The sequence below is a fragment of the Sebastes umbrosus genome, chromosome 10, assembly GCF_015220745.1.
Source record: "Sebastes umbrosus isolate fSebUmb1 chromosome 10, fSebUmb1.pri, whole genome shotgun sequence".
NCBI classification, from domain to species: Eukaryota; Metazoa; Chordata; class Actinopteri; order Perciformes; family Sebastidae; genus Sebastes; species Sebastes umbrosus.
This window is the reverse complement of record NC_051278.1, coordinates 10,806,446-10,827,026: the sequence shown is the minus strand read 5'-3', so window position 1 is coordinate 10,827,026 and position 20,581 is coordinate 10,806,446. Positions and strand designations below refer to the sequence as shown.

Below are 20,581 nucleotides of genomic sequence, written 5' to 3'. Positions count from 1 at the left end.
TAGGGCTCGGCAAGCAGAAAATAACATGATGGCGAGTTAACCGACCGTGCCATGATAGATGACGCCACACGCCGGGCTGTTTACGGGCCTATGTCTCAACAATCTGCAACGCTCGGAGCCAGAGAGTGTGTGCTCAGTGAATCATCAGCCAATCTGCGAACACACTAACTGTTCCACTCTGTCCCTGCATTACAAGCAATTAGCCGGTGCTTGAGGGGAAGGAAAGCAAACAACAACCCAGCTGTGTGTGTGTGTGTGAGAGTGAATCACTTTTTTTTTTTTACATAATTCTGACACATTAAGTGGGTGAAATAAACTGGGGTGTTATTGCAGGCTTTGTTTTTCACAGCTGTAATGCAGTGATCAGAGTTGTTGTTCTACTGCGGCTTCAGTCAGTTAAGAAGAAAGATCAGGAAGGAATTTGTCATTTGCGGTGGACAAAAGAAAGCCAAACATCCTGAGGAGCCCCCTGCTGTGGACTGTACCTGTACAATACACTGCTGCATGTCTTTCACACACACACACTGAAGGATGAAAATGTTCCAGCACTGAAAAGACTCGAAAGTTGAACTTATTCTCAGTGTTTGGGAGACTAAAATGCTAGAAAATGGTGGTCGTGGCGGCTTTTTTACCCCCAAATCAAAAGGAGTTGACTAAAGGCCCTGACACACCAAAACCGATGGTTGGCTGTCGGACAGTTTGTGGCTGTTTGTTGGCCTAGTTTTTACAGTGTGTCCCGCACCGTCGGCTCTCGTCTGCCCATGTCGGAGGCTTTTTGATTCAGCCCGTCGGTGAGAAAAATCCCTCTGATTGGCTGTTCAGCTTAAGCGAGTCAGTGCACGAGAAGAGAAAGGACAGCAGATGACGCAGTCACGTGGGAAAGAACGATAGACAATTGGGAACCAAGCCGACTGAAAAAGGAAGGACAACAACAGCAGTCATGGCGGCCACGGCTAATGAAAACACGAAACATAAAGTAGTAGTAAGATGGACCTCAGATATGGAGGACCAACTTGCGGATTTGTAGCAACAACACAAGTGTTTATTTAACGTGTCTCTATGACTTCATCCATATTTCTTTCCTCGTGAATTTTCAGTTTGAAGTAGTGCAAAAACTAACATCGCTAATTCTTACCGCCCGTCGTCCGCAATGTTTGTTTGCTCAGAACACACTCTATAGGAACAAAACTGTTAAATTTAACATAACGCGTGGGGTTTCTCACATTTTCAACATCTGTTAAGATTTAAAAAATCTTTTAATGTGGGCCAGCCTTTATGGAAAATTGGTAACGACAAATCTGGGGAAACTTTGCAGAGCTGCATGGCGGATCTCTAAAGTAATCCAGCAAACAGAATAGGAGGAGAGGATCGAGGTGGCAGATTGGCTGCAGTTTACAATGCTGGGATGGATTTGAAGCTGAGCGGGGGACGACTCTCTGAGGAAGGAGACCGATCTGTGGCTTTATGAAGAAGATGAGGCCCACTGGAACTCTATAAGTGCTGGGATATATATACTGTCTGGGTGGACCCGTGGCTTAGCGCGGCAAATTAATATTCACAGACACCTCATCCTTCCATCTGTGAAGCGACGGAGGGCGGGGAGGGTAGTGTGGATCAAGGACGATAGAGTTGTAGAAATGAAGGGGGTGACATTTTTAAAGACAGTTGTATTTTAGTCGAGTGTGACATTTTGGTTAGAATAGGAAGGAATCTGACTTTTAAAAGCTATCAAAACCCATGAATCGGATCACAAGTAACAGGTTTTGACTCACCTTTAAGACCAGGTCTCTGGCAGAGGAAGACAAGAGGATTCGGTCACACCAGGCGGGACATCTGGTGTTCATGTACTGCTTCCCCTGACTGCTGTCTTCACTGTACGGATAACTGAAGAGACACACAAGAAAAAAAAACAATCAGTAAACATTTATAGTCATTAATACACGTTTGGTATGAACTAGGGCTGTCAATCAATAAAATATTTAATCGGGATTAATCGCAAATTAATCACACATTTTTTTTTCTGTTCAAAATATACCTTAAAGGGAGAGTATTTAATACTCTTAACAACATGGGAGTGGACAATATGTTTGCTTTATGCAAATGTATGCATATATTTATTATTGGAAATCAATTAACAACACAAAACAATGACAAATATTGTCCAGAAACCCTCACAGGTTCTGCATTTAGCGTAAAAAATATGCTCAAATCATAACATAGCAAACTGCAGCCCAACAGGCAACAACAGCTGTCAGTGTGTCAGTGTGCTGACTTGACTATGACTTGCCCCAAACTGCATGTGATTATCATAAAGTGGGCATGTCTGTAAAGGGGAGACTCGTGGGTACCCATAGAACCCATTTTCATGGTTGGTACCGATGAGTTATACTAGCTTTCTTGGTTTCATATGATACCAGTATCTTCTTTCTAGCTTTATAACTGAGCCCGCTACAACCTCCTAAAGATTGATTGCGTTAATGTGTGAAAGAAATTAGTGGCGTTAAAATGAATTTGCCTCGACGCGTTATTGTTGTGTCAACTTTCACAGCCCTAGTAAGAACTTTATTTTCTAGTAAATTGCTGCACAAGGAACAAGACAAGAGAGGAAAGCCAATAAGGAAGGCAATAAATCAGATTTTTATGAATCTGCAGAAGAGTAATAAATATGAGACGTCATGTCATCTGCCTTATCTCCGAGACAGAGATCAAAATGTTTTCCAGAGAAAAACAGGAGGTCCATAAGTATGACCAATCATCTGAGTCATCTCTTGTATCAACACACATGGATGGCTCAATCAAAGCAATCTTTCTCTGCCAACTGTACAGGTTGTGAGTGTGTTTGTGAGCGAGAGAGAAAGAGCGATTTAGTCTGAGTGAGCCAGAGGGAGATTCAGTTGCCCATATGTATAGCTACATCCCTACAGGGTCATCAAAAACAGATTAGGCGCCGCAGCAAATGGCCGTGAGAGATTGTATCTCCGAACAGCAGGGAACAATCGCATGATTTAAGCGCCGGCAGGGCTGGAGTCGGGCGAAGAGCCACGGAGCTGATACAGATTTACATTGTTGAGAATTCAATTTGCGCCTTTCGGCTCATCAAAGTGCTTCAGATTTACACGCCACCAATCCAATTTGTTTGTGGGCGCTCATCAGGATGTAAGACTGGGCTTACATACTGTAATACCAATCCAATTTGCTCCTTCAGTGCCACACGTGCTAACCGTAGCATAACACAAAGTGCCTCTTCTTCGAGGATGGTGGTATCCTAATGATAAAATAAACACATACACATCGGGCCTTCGATTCATCACACTTGCCAAGCTCTGATAGCTTAATTGGACTTTGTGCAAAGGCAGAATACATTTTATAAGCATTTGGTTGTGGTTGCTTTGTATGTATGTGTGCATTCAAATCACTGTGTGGCTGCTACTGCTGCAGCTGCAACTGTTTCTAACACTGCTACAACTATTAGTACTTGTAGAATACTACTACTTCTCTATATGTGCTCACAGCTAACTAACATGATTTCAACCAAATTGTAACTCTTCCGATGAAACTTGGACTAATGCAAATGGCAAAAATCCAACAATGATACCAGATTTTCTTTCTTAACGGAAATGATAAAGACTTGGGTTTATTATCGCCCCAGTGACCGAGGGGTTAAAGGGGTAGTTCGGGTGTTTTGAAGTGGGGTTGTATGAGGTACTTGTCCATAGTCGGTGTATTACCTACAGTAGATGACGGTTGGCACGCCCCCAGTTTAGAGAAACAGACAGGAGTTACCGCACGGAACCAAAGTATTGTACTGCTGTGGACGGGGCCGGCAGCAAAATGGATTTTAGGCACCTAAAAGAAAGACTCACCTAAAATAATCAATATCAGTTAAAGTGTATGCTATATTTAGAATATTTTCACCACTTTACCTTGCTGTCAGACAGCCCTTTCCAACGGGGAACTGATGCCGTTGTATCGATCTAAAATCTCGCCAAAGCCACCAGACTCCATTGAAAAAAAACTGTAATTTTACCTCGTTTGTGATATTTTGTGACTTTGGTGACTCTGAACTAACCAAAGTCGTACAATAACAAAAACAAACTAACCAATCGAGGCAGCAATAGACCAGCAACTTCCGTGTTCTCCAAGGTAAAATTACTGTTTTTTTCAATGGAGTCTGGTGGCTTTGGTGAGAGCATAGATAACGGCTTCAGTTCCCCGTCAGAAAAGTAGACTGTATAGCTGTTTCATGGCAAGGTAAAGCGGTGAAAATAATCTACATATAGCATACACTTAAACGGATATTGATTTTTTTAGGTGAGCCCTTTCTTTTAGGTGGCTAAATTATGTTTTGCTGCTGGCCCCGTCCACAGCATAGACTATGGAAAAGTACCACAAACAACCGAACTACCCTTTTAATGCACAGACCATGAACCGCAACGTTCCCAGTTTGCATGCAACTGAGGACCTTTGTTTGACTGTCTTCATGTCACCCTTGTGTTCTCTAAAACATTACATTACACTGATACAACAGCTCAAACAAAGGAACCATCAGTCAGAGAGCATTTCCTATAGCAGTGCCAAAAACAATTAATTTTAATTTACTACGAGTGACAGAGTTACAGAACTCAACACTTAGCCTTCTGTCAAAATGTGAACATTAGGATACTAGTTGTCTTCTCTCCTGCCATCTTGTTGCCTCGATCAGTGCTCTGTTATTCCTTTCCTTGCATGTGTTTTTTCTTATTTACTATGAATTGTAGCTAATCACCGTGTGTTGCAATGGCATTATTTATTGGTGGGTGTGTGTTGTGCTATTTTGTGCATATTTGTTATGTCTGGTTTATGGATTTTAAAAAATGTGTCATTTTATTCTTTGCCTTTTTCAGACCAGGGAATGAAAATGAGTCTTTTAGATTAACTCTCTAATCTAACAATTATTTTCATTGCCGATTAATGATTAATTGTTTGGTCTATTAAATGACAGAAAATGGTAAACCAAAGCTCAAGATGACGTCCTCAAATGTCTTGTTTTGTCCACAGCTCTAAAGATATTCAGTTTACTGTCACAGAGGAGTAAAGAAACCAGAAAATATTCACATTTAAGAAGCTCCAATCAGAGAATTTTTACTATGTTTTTCATTTAAATGATTACTCGAACCGATTAATCGATTATCAAAATAGTTGGTGATTAATTTTAAAGTTGACACCTAATCCATTAATCGTTGCAGCTGCAGTTCATTTACAGATGTTTTTTTCTCCTGTTGATCAATGAGCATTGTCCCTGTCAAATAAACTGATGTAATGAAAAACTGTAATTTATCTGTCCAATAGTAGTATTCTGCCGTACTATTACCATTTTTTTAAAACACATACAGTATGTTTGAGTGTGTGTGTGTATGGGGTTAAGGCTGGGGCATGAGGTACCCTCATCTGGCTCACGCACACACACACACACACACATGCACTCACACACACACACCGAGCCCCCCCACCAGGTGAACAAACAAACCTGTAGAAAGCTACTTAGAGAAGTTCCCTGCCTCCAATTAGCATTAATAGCACTTAAACCATGGGGGAAATGCATGGGGGTTTTGGTATGCTAATCAAAGGGCTAAAGAAGTGATCCCGGGGATAAAAGAGAGCATGAAGAATAGGATGAGTGAAACAGAGATAGACAAGGAGGCAGAAGAGAGGGGATAAAGACGGATCAGACAGAAAGTGGTGGAAAAGAGCAAAGTCTTCAAAGGGCTTGTGGAGCAGCTCCACTTCAGGGTGGCCTGAGTGCTGCTGCTTCCTGAGGGACGGTCCCTGGCCTTAAACAGCCTGTGAACAATCCTGCTATCAGGGACTCTCTTATAGCTTTATTGACTAACAAGCCCGGGGTCATTTTAGTGTTAAAGAGATTGAGACAAAAATCAAGTTTTCCCCCTCACCTCCTTCAAACAATGAACTCCCGCCTGATAGCAAACTTCCCCCGGAGCACTTCAACAACAAAACTTCGCTATCGTTCAGTCATTTTTGATGACAGCCGGCCATTGTAGAAGCTGATTAAAAATACTCAACAATGGCCATTAAAGGGCCATTCTGCGTCCCTTTGTGTGCAGGTATAGGTTGTTCCCCTTTCTGTTTTACCGCACCCTCCGTTGGCTCCGATAGAGATAACAAGTCTTAATGCAACAGCAAACAGTGGAATGGCGCTCTGGGGCCAAAGTGATTAATGTGTCCGATTAGCGAGCTCACAAACTTATCGGGGAAGGTAAACGGTCCGAGAGGGCGTGTGGGCTGGAGGCCGTCAGCTCATATCAGACCCTTATTGCCCGCCGCAAGACTAATTACACTAATTAATGGGCCAAGCTGATAACTCCAAGAATTGTGTACCTGTATAGGAGGGGGAGCCGCACTTCAACGTATCCACACACACATATATACATACAACACATACTGTACACTGCTTTACCATCTCTGGTCCCAGGGCTAATATGTTACACTACTAGTAATGATTTGTAGAATGTAAAGTTACTCAGAGTTGTAAAATAAAAAGGGAAAGAGCAAAAAATAATGACAACATTTAGCCATGAATGACCTTTAGGAACAGATGTGACAGTAAGAATACAGGTTTGATTCATTAAAGAAAAGTCTTATGTCTCAAAGAGAGAATAATTTGGTTAAATTCATGCAGACATATTGCCACTGATTGTCCTGATTAAGATGCTATTGAATCAAATGTGCTCTGTTGAAGTTCCAGATCCCTTACAGGATTACATGTACATCTCACTTCCTGCACTTAATAATGCACCAGAGCCAAATAGTTTAGATTTTTACTGGTGGTACTCAAAATAGAGAGAGAAGAAGAAGTACATATGTAGTATGTTAGGTGCATTTTTGGTCTTTAACCTAAATAAAGGAAAAGGATTTCCCCTTATCATAATGCATGGCCCTCTATCACGGCTGGTTCCCAGACGTTTTCACGTCAAGGACCCCTAAACTGACACAAATTAGATCACGGACCCCCATTTGATAAGATTTTGTTCTAGAGTCCCCCGTCTTGTTTTGTCCATAACTCAAAGATATTCAGTTTACTGTCATAGAGGGGTAAAGAAACCAGAACATATTCACATTTAAGAAGCTGGAATCAGAGATTTTTGACTTTTGTTTTCTTAAAAAATTACTCAAACCGATGAATCGATTATCAAAATAGTATTACATTAAATCATTTACTAGGTGACAACGAATTGATTTATTGTTGCAAAACCCAGTAAATTATAAAGATTAGCATGTAGTATATAATGTGCACAATTAATTTGCAGTATACTATATTTAGCTATCCTGCAGGTGCATAGATCTTGAGAAAGTACAAAAGTGACAACTAAAAAGATCTGCACAGAGCTGCCAGTGCCTTTAAATACACTGTTTATCTAAGAGGCCAAGCTTTAAAAAAAATGACACGTCTTTACTTTAGTTACAGTATTTAATAAGAGAAGTTTGACCATCATCATCAGTGTTCGATAATGAAACTGCTGATGAAATATCTGTCTTGGTTTATTCATTTTTGTGTAAAGTTGACATAAGAATACTGCTTCCCCGCTTGTTCCTCCATTTATTTGTTTTGCTGACCAAGATGATACATGTGTGTGCGGTCGCACGTCGAGACCCTCTAGCACCCATCGAGAGCTCATTCATTCATGCTTGGTTTGGGGTTTAATGTTTGACTTGGCTGCTGACACATTACTCACATGTGCTTTCCGGGCCGGTGTCAGCTTGTTTGTCTTGCAACAGTAAAAAACTGCCGAGGTGAGCACCGGCCCTACCTTTAGTGTGTCACTCAGCCTCACCCAGCAGAGGGAGAGGCTGGTGTGACATACATTAGTGTACTATACAAGCTACTGTATCTACATGAATAACACTTAAAATAAAAAGATTCAAATGACAAAAAGCGTTGTATAAAAAGATTTAGTTGGTGGATCAGACTAACAAACGTCATCCAAGGACCAGACAGTCAGTCCTGGCATGGATTGCTCCAGACTTCCTTGCCCCACATTCTCTTATCTTCCCATCAAAAGCTATTACCTTGTTCTACATAATGGCAGATAACTGACAGGCCAAACAGTGGGCGATTCGGGTGCTTAGTATTTAATGAGGGCAATATAAACTTGGGAATATAGGTAGGGCAGGAAGCCAAAGATAAAAGTCACAGTAGCAGTGATATTAGTTCAAGGGTGGTAAAGAGCATCATGGGATGTTGGAGTGGCCCGAGCTGGGATTGGCTTAAAAAGTCAGAAACAGTGGGTTTCGAATGACTCGCTGCCTCTATGTTTGTTTGCCGTTGTCAGGGGAGGCTTGGCAAAACACAACACACACATACAAGGATTCAAAAATACCAGCCAAATGCTATCAATAAAGCTGAATGTTTGCTTCAGTTTGTAGAGCTGGGAGGCTCGCAGGCACAACATTGGCATAGTGCAGTACAAACAGAGTGAAATGCCATCTCATGGCTGTCAGCCTGCTGGGGTTCAGCAATGACATGTTCTGCCTTTAGCTGCTCTAAATGAAGACAAGAAAACACAGATGGCGTCCATATCATCCTCTCTGCGTTTAACAAAGCCTCCCTCTCAGTGGCATCATCTCAGACAAGAGGCAATGACACATGACAGTGGACGGTCTTCAGCTATTATCGCCACAATGGCCCCCCTCATCATTTTCACAGGCTCTCTAGTAGTTAGAATGATGGATGCGCTGATGGTTGTAAAACAATGTTCCTGTTCAGTAGATCAGCCTGTAACGCTAAATCCTGAGCTCACACACTTTACAGTGGCTCGGACGCAGCGCTTCGACCAAACATTGTTGTTTAAGTGCGTCTGTGGTGCTCCTTAAATGGAGTCCGCTCCAGCGTGGATGTTCACAGAGCCGAGAACAAGAAGCCTGTTCACGTAAGATGCAAACAGCAGCGCTATAGGACTAATGTATGCATAGTCAAACACACAAATACACATGCAGAGAGGGTGACATCATTCGTACGGGCCGTCAGAGGCCAGGGGTGTTGTGTGAAGAGTGTTGTTCACAGAACAAAGACGGCTACTGTATACAGGAGAGCCATCTGTGCGAGCACTTCCTCATGAGCTCAAAACGAGTCTCGAGGAATTCTCCACCGCTCTGACAATTCTCTCATATGTACTTATTAGCGGTTATTGAGGAACTGGCGAGGAGCCATTTGTGACACTTTCTCTCTTCATCTGAAGGGCAAAGTCATTCTGCCTGGCATCAGCTTTCAATCCTCCCTCGTCCTCTTTTCATGAACCTGTGAATGTTGTAGCTTTCCCCAAGCAGGCAAGTCACCTTTTTGGCTCGTCCTTCACAGTAGCTGTGGGAAATGTATGCTAACGTGCCAAAGTTGGTCCCAGGGTGATTCCCAAACAGTGAGGACACAACTGTTTACCAGTTTCTGCCTCCTCACTGGCCTCACCTCCTGACCCCTCTGCTCCTCCGCTTCTTTCCATGTCTAGACTTGACAAACACAGATACATGGGACTGGAGCCATGCTGTAGTTCTAACACCTTCCCATCGTTCTCTCTATATGTACTTAAAGAGAGGGTTGGCTAAGCTTTGGAATAAATGGTAACAAGGCTCGGTCAAATCCGAGTATATGGCCGGACCTGTGAATTTGTGGCAAAATTGTTACACAAATAGACAGCGGTCATGTCTACAATTTTAAATCCAGCGGTAGAGGACTGTGCACGACAACTGCACGTGAACACCATCAACTCCTACTGTGTGCACTTCCACTGAATATCAGGGCTTTAACAATGCCACTGTACCACTAAACAGCTTCAATGTAACAGCCATGAGATAATAACTAACAATAACTATCAAATTTTGTGCTCACATTTTCGTAGCTGGCCAAAAAAAACTACATTTCCTTACCATGTTACACTTCCAAACATGTATGTAGTGTGTTTAATAACAGCTGTACCTCACCAGTACCCAGATGTTATGTACTGTATGTATCTGCACCTTGGCTCCTCTCTCCCGCTTTACAAACAGGCCGATGGGACAGCAGCCATCTTTCCTACTCCTGACTTTCTGCCTCTTTCTGCCGACCAACATCGCACAACTTCCACACCAACATCTCCCTGCTCTGAAATCACTCATGATTTGTCCATTGATGGAGTTTTACTGCTGGTCTGATGTCACTCAAAATCTCCCTCAAAGCCCATTCCCAGTAACCATGTTACAGGCAGAATACATTCTTCCACTGCTCCCTCATTGTCCACTGCATTTCCTCCTGAAGCTGGGGTCCCGATTCAATTTTTGCATCGATCTCGTGCAAAAAAAAGGGCAAAGAAATCAGATCAGAGGAGTACTAAAAGCTTTCCCCTAAATCAATCAAAATACATGAATAAGTTACTGGTGCCTTAGTATGTTTTAGGGGATATTACCTTAGTTATGCCATTTCAAATATGAAATCAAAAGTACCATAATGTAGAATAAAACTTGCCATTATTTTCAGTCAAATGGCCATGCTGCAGGCAGCCTATGCAAAGATAATGACCAAATGGCTTGTTGCAGTCCCCATGCATTAAAAACAGGAGAAACTGTCTAAATAAATGATTGGTTTCTCATTAATAGACTCCCAGTACACTGGTTGAGAAAACTAGTACCCATACATGGGTTCCAGTGTATGAGTGTGTATGAGTCGTCTTGCAGCAGCCGACTGGCTCCAGGTCCAACTGTGACAAGGCCCGGGCAAATTCCTCACCTCGGTGCCCAAGTAGTTAGACTTGTCACGGCCAACTTTGACAGACGGCTTTTTGAAAGTAAAGAGATATGCGTTTTTACGGCTTGCAGCGTCTGCAGCGACGCAGGGGGAAGAATTCATATGTTTATATGTGTGGGGGACGGAGATGCATGTCTACTAAAACTGGATGTCCATAACAAAACTGAAAACGGGAGCTGCTGGCCAGGGATGCTTCAGCTGTAGTTACCTGGTAAAAAGAGAAAGCTGGAGACACCATTTTCTGCATCTATTGGGCCTCATGCACGAAGTGACATAAGAACAAGTTTTCTCGTATTTTTGTTCGTATCCACGATTTGTACTTATTTTGTTAGTACCCATTCATTTTCTGGGATGTTTTCTTACTTTTGCTCATCTCTTAGGTAAGAGAAAATGTTATGATTGGTCAAGAGTACTCTCACTAAGATAAAATGTTCATTTTGAGGCTCTATCTATCTATCTATCTATCTATCTATCTATCTATCTATCTATTTATCTATCTAATCTTACCTTATCTTATCTAAGTTCCACAACTTCTTGCATAATTTTTTTCTCTCCAATTCTTGGACACAACACCTGCCCTATAGTGTTACCTATGCTAATATGTTCCCTTATATAGTGTTTGGGAGCGTTGCATATAATAATACCATCCCTTATATAGTGTTTAGAGACGTTACCGATGCTAATACCTGTCCTTATAAAGTGTTTAGGTGGCGTTATCTATGCTACTAATAAACAATCGGCCACACACTTCTAATTTATGATCAAGTGGGCTTCATCATTCAGCACACCTGGGTAAAAGCAGATTTGGATGGTTATGAACGTTTGGTGCATCTGCAGTTGACTCCTCTTATTTTTCCTATTAACAGAAAATTTATATATATAATATAAGAGAAATTTAGGAGAATGTTGCCGCATGAGGCCCCTTGCTACGTATGTACATGCGTCACTTTGTGTTATCCAGTCCTTAGTTCAACCTTGACAGCGTGTCTCATTTTGTGACGACTTCTTATCCACCGCCGGACAACAGACGGAATTAACTTGCAGATTAAATGTTTGTGACTAGTATTGATTTATAGATTTGAACAAAAGTGAGCCGTGTGCGTGCATGAGTGTGTGTGTCAGTGAGGGTGTGTTCTGATGGCCTGCATTAAAAAGAGTAATAACCTCACAGATGGCGAGGGGCCGGACCGGAGCAGGCTATGTGATGGAGAACAATCGTTGAGGCTTGATTGCTCAAGGAGCACAAGGCAGACCTGACAGGGGGAGGGGTACCAGTATATGTGTGTACGTGTATGTGTGTGTGTGAAGTGGGAGGAGGGGGTTGTTTAAGTTTAACTAGGCCACTGCTACCCATTACAAGGCTGACAATGATGTGGTTTGTCGCGCGCGCAGAGTAGATCAAATCAAATTTCATATGCTGCTCCCGGGTTTCATCTATTTGATTCATCATCACCTCAAGTATGTGGAAATCATTTGTATTCTTCCACAGCAGCACATTCATTCCTCCCTGTGGAGAGATGATTCAGTATTATATGGATAGGTGCAAAAGTCAGCCGGTGTAAAAGGACAATAAATCCACCTGTCACTTATGCAAAGTGATGTAAATGGGGTCCCTGATTAAGACACAGAGTCATTTAAAAAACAGCGACTGGCAGAACCTTGACACATGCACTCTCTCACACACACACACACACACACACACACACACACACACTCAGTTTTACACATGTATGCACACACACACAATCTCAAGCTTACACTAAAAGCCACTCACACATACGCTTTGATAGCTCTATGTATCTCAAGCCCACTCTCTCGCACACACACACACACACTAAAATCCCCCGCCGCCCCGCGCCTGCCACTAGAGCAGTTTATCAAGTAATTATTGTTTGATTACAGCGTTTCATTATCTGCACTGATTGAGTCACAACCGGCGGCAAAGGTCAAGCGCCATTAACGCGCTGCTCCCGAAACATATTTCCACGCCGGCCGCGTGTTTGCCCTCCCTCTCCTCTGAAAGGGCTAATTGCAAATGCATTTGTTTGAGGAAGAGGAGAGGAGACCACCCGCTCCAGTCTCCCCCAAGTCCCACCGAGACGGAATATCAATGCTGCCCAAAGCGCGGCGACACACACACATACACACACGCACACACATACATGAAAAAACATACACATGGGAGCAGTTTGGGACCAAATCCAATCATACTTAACAACTGATACCCATCAAACACACATCCAACAGCTTTCATAAAACCATTTTGGACAATAAGAGGGTGATTGACTCCTTCTGATTTTACATATTAATAATGAGTGTAGTCAACATGTGGTAGACGCTGTGGGTGAAAACTCAAGTCTTAAGGCAGACCTACATTCAATTACTTTTTTAGAAGGGCCAGAGATGAAAAACAGTGAAGTGCCAAGGGGGCCGCACATTTACATTTCCTATGTCGATCTGCAAAGATAGGAATTTAAATGTGAAAACAATTCACATTTTTTAATCTTAGTAGATAGAAACACAATGTTGCATTGCTTTTTTTAATTCAGTTCGACTCTCCTAAATTCCCTCTGCTTAAACAGCCTGGTTTTTAACAAAATAAATATTTCTGTACTTAACAGGACATAACTAATGAATGCTAATTAGCCAACTAATACAATGATGATCTTCTAATTATTAACAATGTAAACACCTATAAACTTAGAATGTTAGCAGGTTATTCAAATAAAAACAAAATGATGTCACTTTCAACAGTCCGTAACAGTTGATGAATGGGAAAAAACGTTCTTATAGGAAGAAATTATTGTTATTTTAAAATATTTTTTTCATATTATTTATAAATGATCAAAGAGCCGAGGTCGTTAAAGGGCCGGATTCGGCCCACGGGCCACCAATTGAATAGGCCTGCCGTAGGGTTTACTCTGTTTATGTTTATTCTGTCATTGTGTCGCTGTCCAGTGAAAACCATCTCTGACTTTGGTCATTTTTTATTTTTTCAAATAAATTGAAGCATTAAGTCTTCCTTTCTAATTTGAGAAAATTGTCTTCTGCTACATAAACCATTAAAAAGCCTTCAATCCTTTCAAAAATGTGTTGTAACAGCTGAAAAGTGTATTACTTAGCTCATGAGAAGTTGATGTTTTGGAATAACAAAACAATATTTTTTATTGTGTCTGTTATCATGTCATTAACTTTGCTGTATAAAATCCATAAAAATAGACATATGCATATGGGACTTAGATTGATATAAATTAAATTCCTCTCTGTTAAAGGCTGATCAATAACTGTTTTCTTGTGTTTGGTGGATGCAGCTCAACCTTTGCACATCATCGCCTCTCACCAGCTGATAATGTACTTGAATGATTTGACCATACTGCCCCTACCGTCCATGTGCATCTTGCGGACGCGTAGCATTAATTTCTGAGGAGTGCACAACCAACGCTCCAAACAAACCCAAGAAACTTCTTGGAAAAACTTCAGGAACTGATATCAGTGCAGCAACGTCAGACAGTAGCAGAAAATCAGAGAGTGGTGTCGTGTTGTAGACGTTAGTAGTGTGAACACGTAGGCGTCAAATAAAGTTGTGTGTGATGTAAAATGGCTTCATACCTGGGTGGGAAAGAGATCTCCAGTTCGTGCAGCCGATCCTTGTACACAGTAAGCTCTTTGTCATACTCTAAAAGCTGTGGAAAGAAAAAAGAAGAATGGGAATAAGAAAAGAGACTTTTATCATTTTTGATCAGGGAAAGTCATCGGAGCCTGAATGCTCTTTTTCAGCTCTGCTCTGCTTTACATTCATAAAGTTCACTCATCCATCTCTAAAAAGTTGTCCACTGTAGCAGTTAAAGGTCCTGCTGAGCAGCTTTGTGATTACGAATATGGTCCAAATGGTGCTTCAAACTTAAGATTTCTCCTCTGAAAAATAAGTAGGTTTCCCCCAAAAAACAGACACATGAGAGCCTGAAAAGGGCCGGTACTCGCTGGTACTGAGTATCGGCACTTCTAATTTTTGTCCACATGAGTACCCTTACTTGTTATTGCGTACCGCCACCTCCTAGTGAGTCTAGGTTACGCAACGTTAAGCGATAAGCATAGGAAATAAACGCTTAATATATCGGTTACGCCCGTGAGATACAGCTAGACGCAAGCCTGCACGGAGCCGGAGATATCATATTTTCAGGTTGGTTTTATTGTAGCATTTATGCAATATTGTCTTTGTGTACAATTTGATTTGTATAATAGCTACCTAAAAAGGTTTTAATAACCAAATAGTCTACATTTATGTAAAAACTGTGGAAATATATGTTGTATGTATTGAAATGCACACAAAACATTTGAAGTGGGATATATTACTAAGATATGCGTATAAATATAAATATATCCAAGACACAAGCAATGTTCATGTCATGCAGCTGCTGAATTAGGGTATTGGCACCTTTTCTGGTCCAATTCAGGCACTGAGACTCATGCCAAGAAAATTCAAGGACAATCTGAAGCCTCTTCTGCTTCAGACAGTTTAATTTGATATCTGATATTAACTGAACCTGGAAGTCAATACTCCTCCATCATCAGGCCTCCGTCTCAGTGAGGAGTGGATGAGAATAAGCCAAATGAGAGTTTAGGAGAGTAGATATTGTTTAGTTATCTATATGTTCCCCATGCTGGCAAAAATTGACATCAGTTGACCAGTTGTGTGTGTGTGTGTGTGTGTGTGTTACTAGCCCTGTCCTACTGGGGGTCTATCTCTCCACACTGACAGTGCATCCACACACTCTTCATCAATCATGTCTCCTCACCCAGCTGTACTCACTCACTAGAGTGTACACACACACGTCCCCCAATTTCCCCCCTTTCACAAAACCCATAAATCATTAGTGAAAAGTGCAATTAGCGGCTCCTTGTACACATTAATTATCTGGGAGATGAACAGGTAGCTCGGGCACCTGCATGACTGCCTCCCTGAGAGACTGACAGCGGCGTTTCCCAGCAACCCCGGAGGACCTCGCGCCAGCCCCACCCTTTTTCCTTTCAGACAGGAAGACACGGAGATGAAGCCGAGACATGTTTGTTTCGTAGTAAATTGGGCTATCGTACATGTTTCAAACAGCGGGCTACAATTATGGCCTGATGAAGACCTCATCCTAGACGGTGTGAGTCTGACAGCGGCAGTAGAGGCAGCTTGACGTTAATGACATTACATTGGTGTATTACATGCAGCAATATGTTGATGGCTACATGATGAAATATCAGCGGGGATGACGCGGTGCATATATTTGGAAGGACGTCCTCACAAAGTGGAGACACGGGAGGAGGGATGTTATTATATCAGCAGAAGGTAACTACAGTCTTCCATCTACGCTGACATCTTTATGTTGTGAATGTATGACCGTGTATGCATTGTTTGTCTTCACAGCAAACGTCCAGTATGTGCCTCCGCGATGACGCTCGCTTGTGTTTGTGTGTATGTGTGATTATGTGTCAGTGGTGTAGAACAGTGGCCATTACTTGCAGGCGGAGGGGCCTCCCAGACGGAGTCTCGGTGGTTCAGGAGGGCAGATGTGCTGCATTCATCAAACTCACAGAGCCGGGGTCACAGGAGAGACTCACACACTGTGGATGAGGGATGGCTGAGCAGGGGATGCAACCCCACGCTCCACTGTGCACCCCGTCTCACCATCCACCCACTGACACCTTCCTCTAGTCTCTGTGTGTGTGTGTGTGTGTGTGTGTGTGTGTGTGTGTGTGTGTGTGTGTGTGTGTGTGTGTGTGTGTGTGTGTGTGTGTGTGTGCGTGCGTGCGTGCGTGCGTGCGTGCGTGTGTTACAGCCTGACAGATATTGGAGTTATGAGACCGATAGCAATACTGATAATTGAGAGTTAAAATCAAATAATTTATTGGGAAAATCAAACTTGTAAATAAAATGTATATTTAAAAGAAATCAGATAATTGACTGTTTGCTAGTTACTGTTGCTACGCCTCTCAAGATTTCTGTGATAATAACAGTTGCAGATTTACCACTTGAAAATCTTACTATTTTTTTAAACAATGGATTCCTGATTTCAGACAGAGGAAGACAAAAGCATGCTTTTTAAGGCCTTTACACACCGGGGGCGTGAAAAATAAACCTCATGGAAATGTGAAATACTCGCCTGCGAATATTATATGTCTAGGGATTTTATTGTGAAAAGTAAGAACAGAGGGGGTGGATTAATAAAGTTTGCCGTCCTGTTTTGAACTACGGAAAGCTCGTTACGAAAGCTCATTAAATTGACCCTTTTCCGAAAAAAATTACGCTTTTTCGCCACTTAATATTTGTGTTCTGTGTGAAAGTATTCAAAAGAAAAACAACAGTTCAAAAAAAATTTAACTAAGCTAACTTTAGCTTCATGAGTTGGTTGAAAACACTTTCTCCGGCTGATTTTTAATGTTTCAAACTGACTCCTTTCAAAACAAGAACCCTGTAAAGGGATCTTCAATATATTGATGGCTACGTAAATGTTGAATAGTCTAAAAAATAGCATCCTGTGTCTTTTCCTAACCACTCTTCCTTGTCCTTGATGGAAAACGTCATGAGGTCAAGGAAAGATGTGAAGTAGAATTCATAAGGACTAAGAGAATCTGACTGCAATAAGCTACGTAATTATGTGTTGGTGGATGTTATGGACATGGGTCTGCTGTGGTGCTGCTGCAAGGAGTTGTGGGACGACATTATCTCCTTTCCTTTTGTTAAGGATGGTCCAGTGTAGCATCTTCGACCAGCTTTTATCATCGCGGCCACTTAGATACTTCAGGGTCATTTCACTAAGTTAGGAAGCAAAAAAGAGTATTCGACCGCAGCCTGAGGCTGAAAAAAGTCAGCATTCTCACCAGTGATGATCCATGTAGAGGACATTAAAGTAATAAAACAGCACTGTTCTTGTGAGATCAGACTTAATTCATTCATAGAATAACCCTGTTTGACTGCTTAGCTTACATACTTGGACACATGCTGTGAAATGCCGCTGAGTGAGATGGGCATTCTTTACACTTTTAACACTTGGTTTTGGAGAGGGTTCAAAAAAAAAAAAAAAAAGCCACCATCCAAACTATTTATACGGATGCCATCTTGAGATTTTAACGTAATTTGGAGCCAGAGTCTGCGCAGTAGTGATCGGGTTGTGGAGCCGCGGTAACGAGGTCCCGTCCACACACTTGCCCGAGCCAATCATGAGCGGAGTGCGGCCGCAGCTTGTTAGCGTGAGCCACCTAGCTGCTACTATGACCTTTCCTCTGTTTCATGGTTCCACCTGCAAGCACCACCAACATCATTGTACATAAGCGGTGTGATTGTGTTTGTTTGAGGTAAATCACCTCAGATTATATGTGTGTGTGTGTGTGACAGTTTAAACAGGGGATGAGCAACATATGGCTGTGTGTATCTACGGGGTGTGTGTCTTAAGTGAATGTTGAGTAATTCATTCAGGTGAATAAAAAACCCCACGGCAACAAATTTCACACCACATTTCATCCCAGGTCAATTAAGCATGATGCTCTGTTGCTCTTCCAGGTCAGCGGTTTTTAAAAAAAAAACAGCTTATATTGGTTCAAGGCCTCATGACATTATAAAGCCCGGAGTAGTTTGTCAACCAGAAATGACCTTGGGAGTTGTGGAGGAGGTGGTGCGAGATGATGCAGCTCTGGCAATATCACAGAGGGAAAAAAGATGAAGAAGTGTCTGGATAAAAACTACCCTGTCATGGGGCTCAAATTTCTGACTTTGCTTGGGCGATCAGCGCGCTCTTAAATCAGAGTGGCAGTGATAGTTAAGAGGCAGGAAGTTAAAAAAAGGGAATACGACGTCTTTGGCCCCCAACTGTCCCTCTCACTGTGCTGGCGGCTTGTCCACCACCTGTAATTGTGCTTTGATTTACGCGTTGTCAAATATCGCCTGTGACAACACCTGCTGCCATTAAAACCCATCAATAAATGTTGGGGTGGAAGGTCATTTAATTTGATTTTTACACCTCGCACTTGGCTTTCATTGCAGAGGCCGTATTTTTCCTTCTTTTTATGGGATCTTCATTATTTTGTGTGGAAAAGCGATAAACTGTCACTGGCAGAGGGGGGTGGCCGATTGGTGTTGAGCGGGGCCGACCCAAACAAAACACTTCACATCACTGCACCTCTGAACTCTCAGCTCCATGTTAATTAAATTATGTAGAGAGGAAGGAAATTAATCCACAGTAAGGGCACAATTATGGCTTTTTTCCCCACTCAGAAGCTTTGTTAGAATAACTATGCAATGACTGTGAAAAACCCAGGTTGAACTTATTTCAGAAAAAATATGCACGGTAGTCAACGGCAAGAGGCAAATATTTTTCTGATCCCATTTGATTTGTGCCATGAATCAGACATTTTGCAAGTCAAGAAAGTCTCAGTTTGTGTCATTTAGATTTATGCGAAACCGCTCTGAACTACATCTCTTGTTTCGCACAATACACGTCACCAACGCTAGCTAGCTAGCTAACTTAGCGATGTTCCACTCACAAATTAAACGTTATCTTACTTGAGGTGTTTTATCCAGCGACTCCTGGTCTTTTTATCAGCCGGGAAGAGAAAGAACGAGCGAGACCCGTTGCTCTTATAAGTACATCCCAGTACGAAACACACAGGCATTGTAGCTTCAGAGAGAGATATGTCACTTACGTGACTTTTGGGTGTGTAGTCTATATAATTACGTATTTTTTCACAGTCTGATACTTCAACAGTTTTGCAACTTTCTCGACTTGCAAAATTATCTTTTAAATTGATAAACATCATATGAGTGATTCATGGCGCAATTCAAACGGGATAAAAAAAATATTTTGTCTCTCGCCGTTAACTACCGTTCATATTTGGTCGGGTCTAGAAGGGAGCCTGCAAACTGTGAAATCTGATCTGAGATCTGCAAAAACTCTTGCGAAACTCGTTGCCCGACGACCTATCCTAACCTTAACCATTCGAGGTCAATGCCTAACCTTAACAGTCTTGCGAGAGTTTTCCCAGTTAGCGGACTCCCTTCTAGTCACTACCTTCATATTTTTTCCGAAATCCCATTGTGCCATTGTCCCATTGTAGTCCACCGGAAGGGGCGGGACTTCGCCTCTCTGTAACAGTAAATAAAGCCTGCGGTTCATGTATGCTATCTATTCTGATAAGGCTGTGTAAGTAGTCAATACTTTTTAGAGGCGAGCTAAACAAAGAGACAACCAGGGACCCAATACAGCATCAGTTTATATAAATCCTATAAGGTCCGATTTCATTCAGCCCGGCTTCTGTATTACCACTTAAGAGCTTCTGACGGGTAAAAAATGAATAAAACTTTAAGCTGGAGCGGCATTTGTTCTTTATTCTTTTATGTCCTCTCATGTTGAAAACGTCTCGGGGCTTTTGAGTAATGCCGAGGACGACGCCGCCAGCATGACAAGAAGAGGCAGGCCAGACAGAAAGGTTCATCACTTACTACAGCGAGTACACAAACGCACCCTCCTTCTCCCGGTCCCCCCATCTGCCGACACCACACTGATAAAGTTACAATAAAGAGATACTGAAACAAAATCAATGGGGACGGAGGAGGGGGACGGCCCCGCGGGTGTGTGCTCCAGGAGAGGAAGAAACTGTGCCGATGCACAGCTCAAACGTGCACGATACGCATGCGTTCACTCACACACACACACATCATGCTCCTCCCATCTCTCCACCGGAGCAAGGCCCCGCGGTGCCCCTTGACGCCACGAGCGCCTGGAAAATTTAATCTTCCCAAATACTCATCAGGGCTCTCCATCGTCCCGCCGT

General features: G+C 42.3%; 1 protein-coding gene across 3 annotated transcripts in view; it reads right to left on the bottom strand.

The window, feature by feature from the left end:
* LOC119495379 (inositol polyphosphate-5-phosphatase A) overlaps positions 1-20,581 on the bottom strand; it is a 169,151-nt gene that overhangs the window by 7,238 nt on the left and 141,332 nt on the right. For all 3 annotated transcript variants that reach the window (XM_037781770.1, XM_037781769.1, XM_037781771.1), the window contains 2 exons: positions 14,378-14,451; positions 1,773-1,884 (listed from right to left, as the gene is read on the bottom strand). In XM_037781770.1, coding sequence (XP_037637698.1) covers positions 1,773-1,884; positions 14,378-14,451 — 186 coding nt within the window. The remainder of the gene's footprint in view (positions 1-1,772; positions 1,885-14,377; positions 14,452-20,581) is intronic.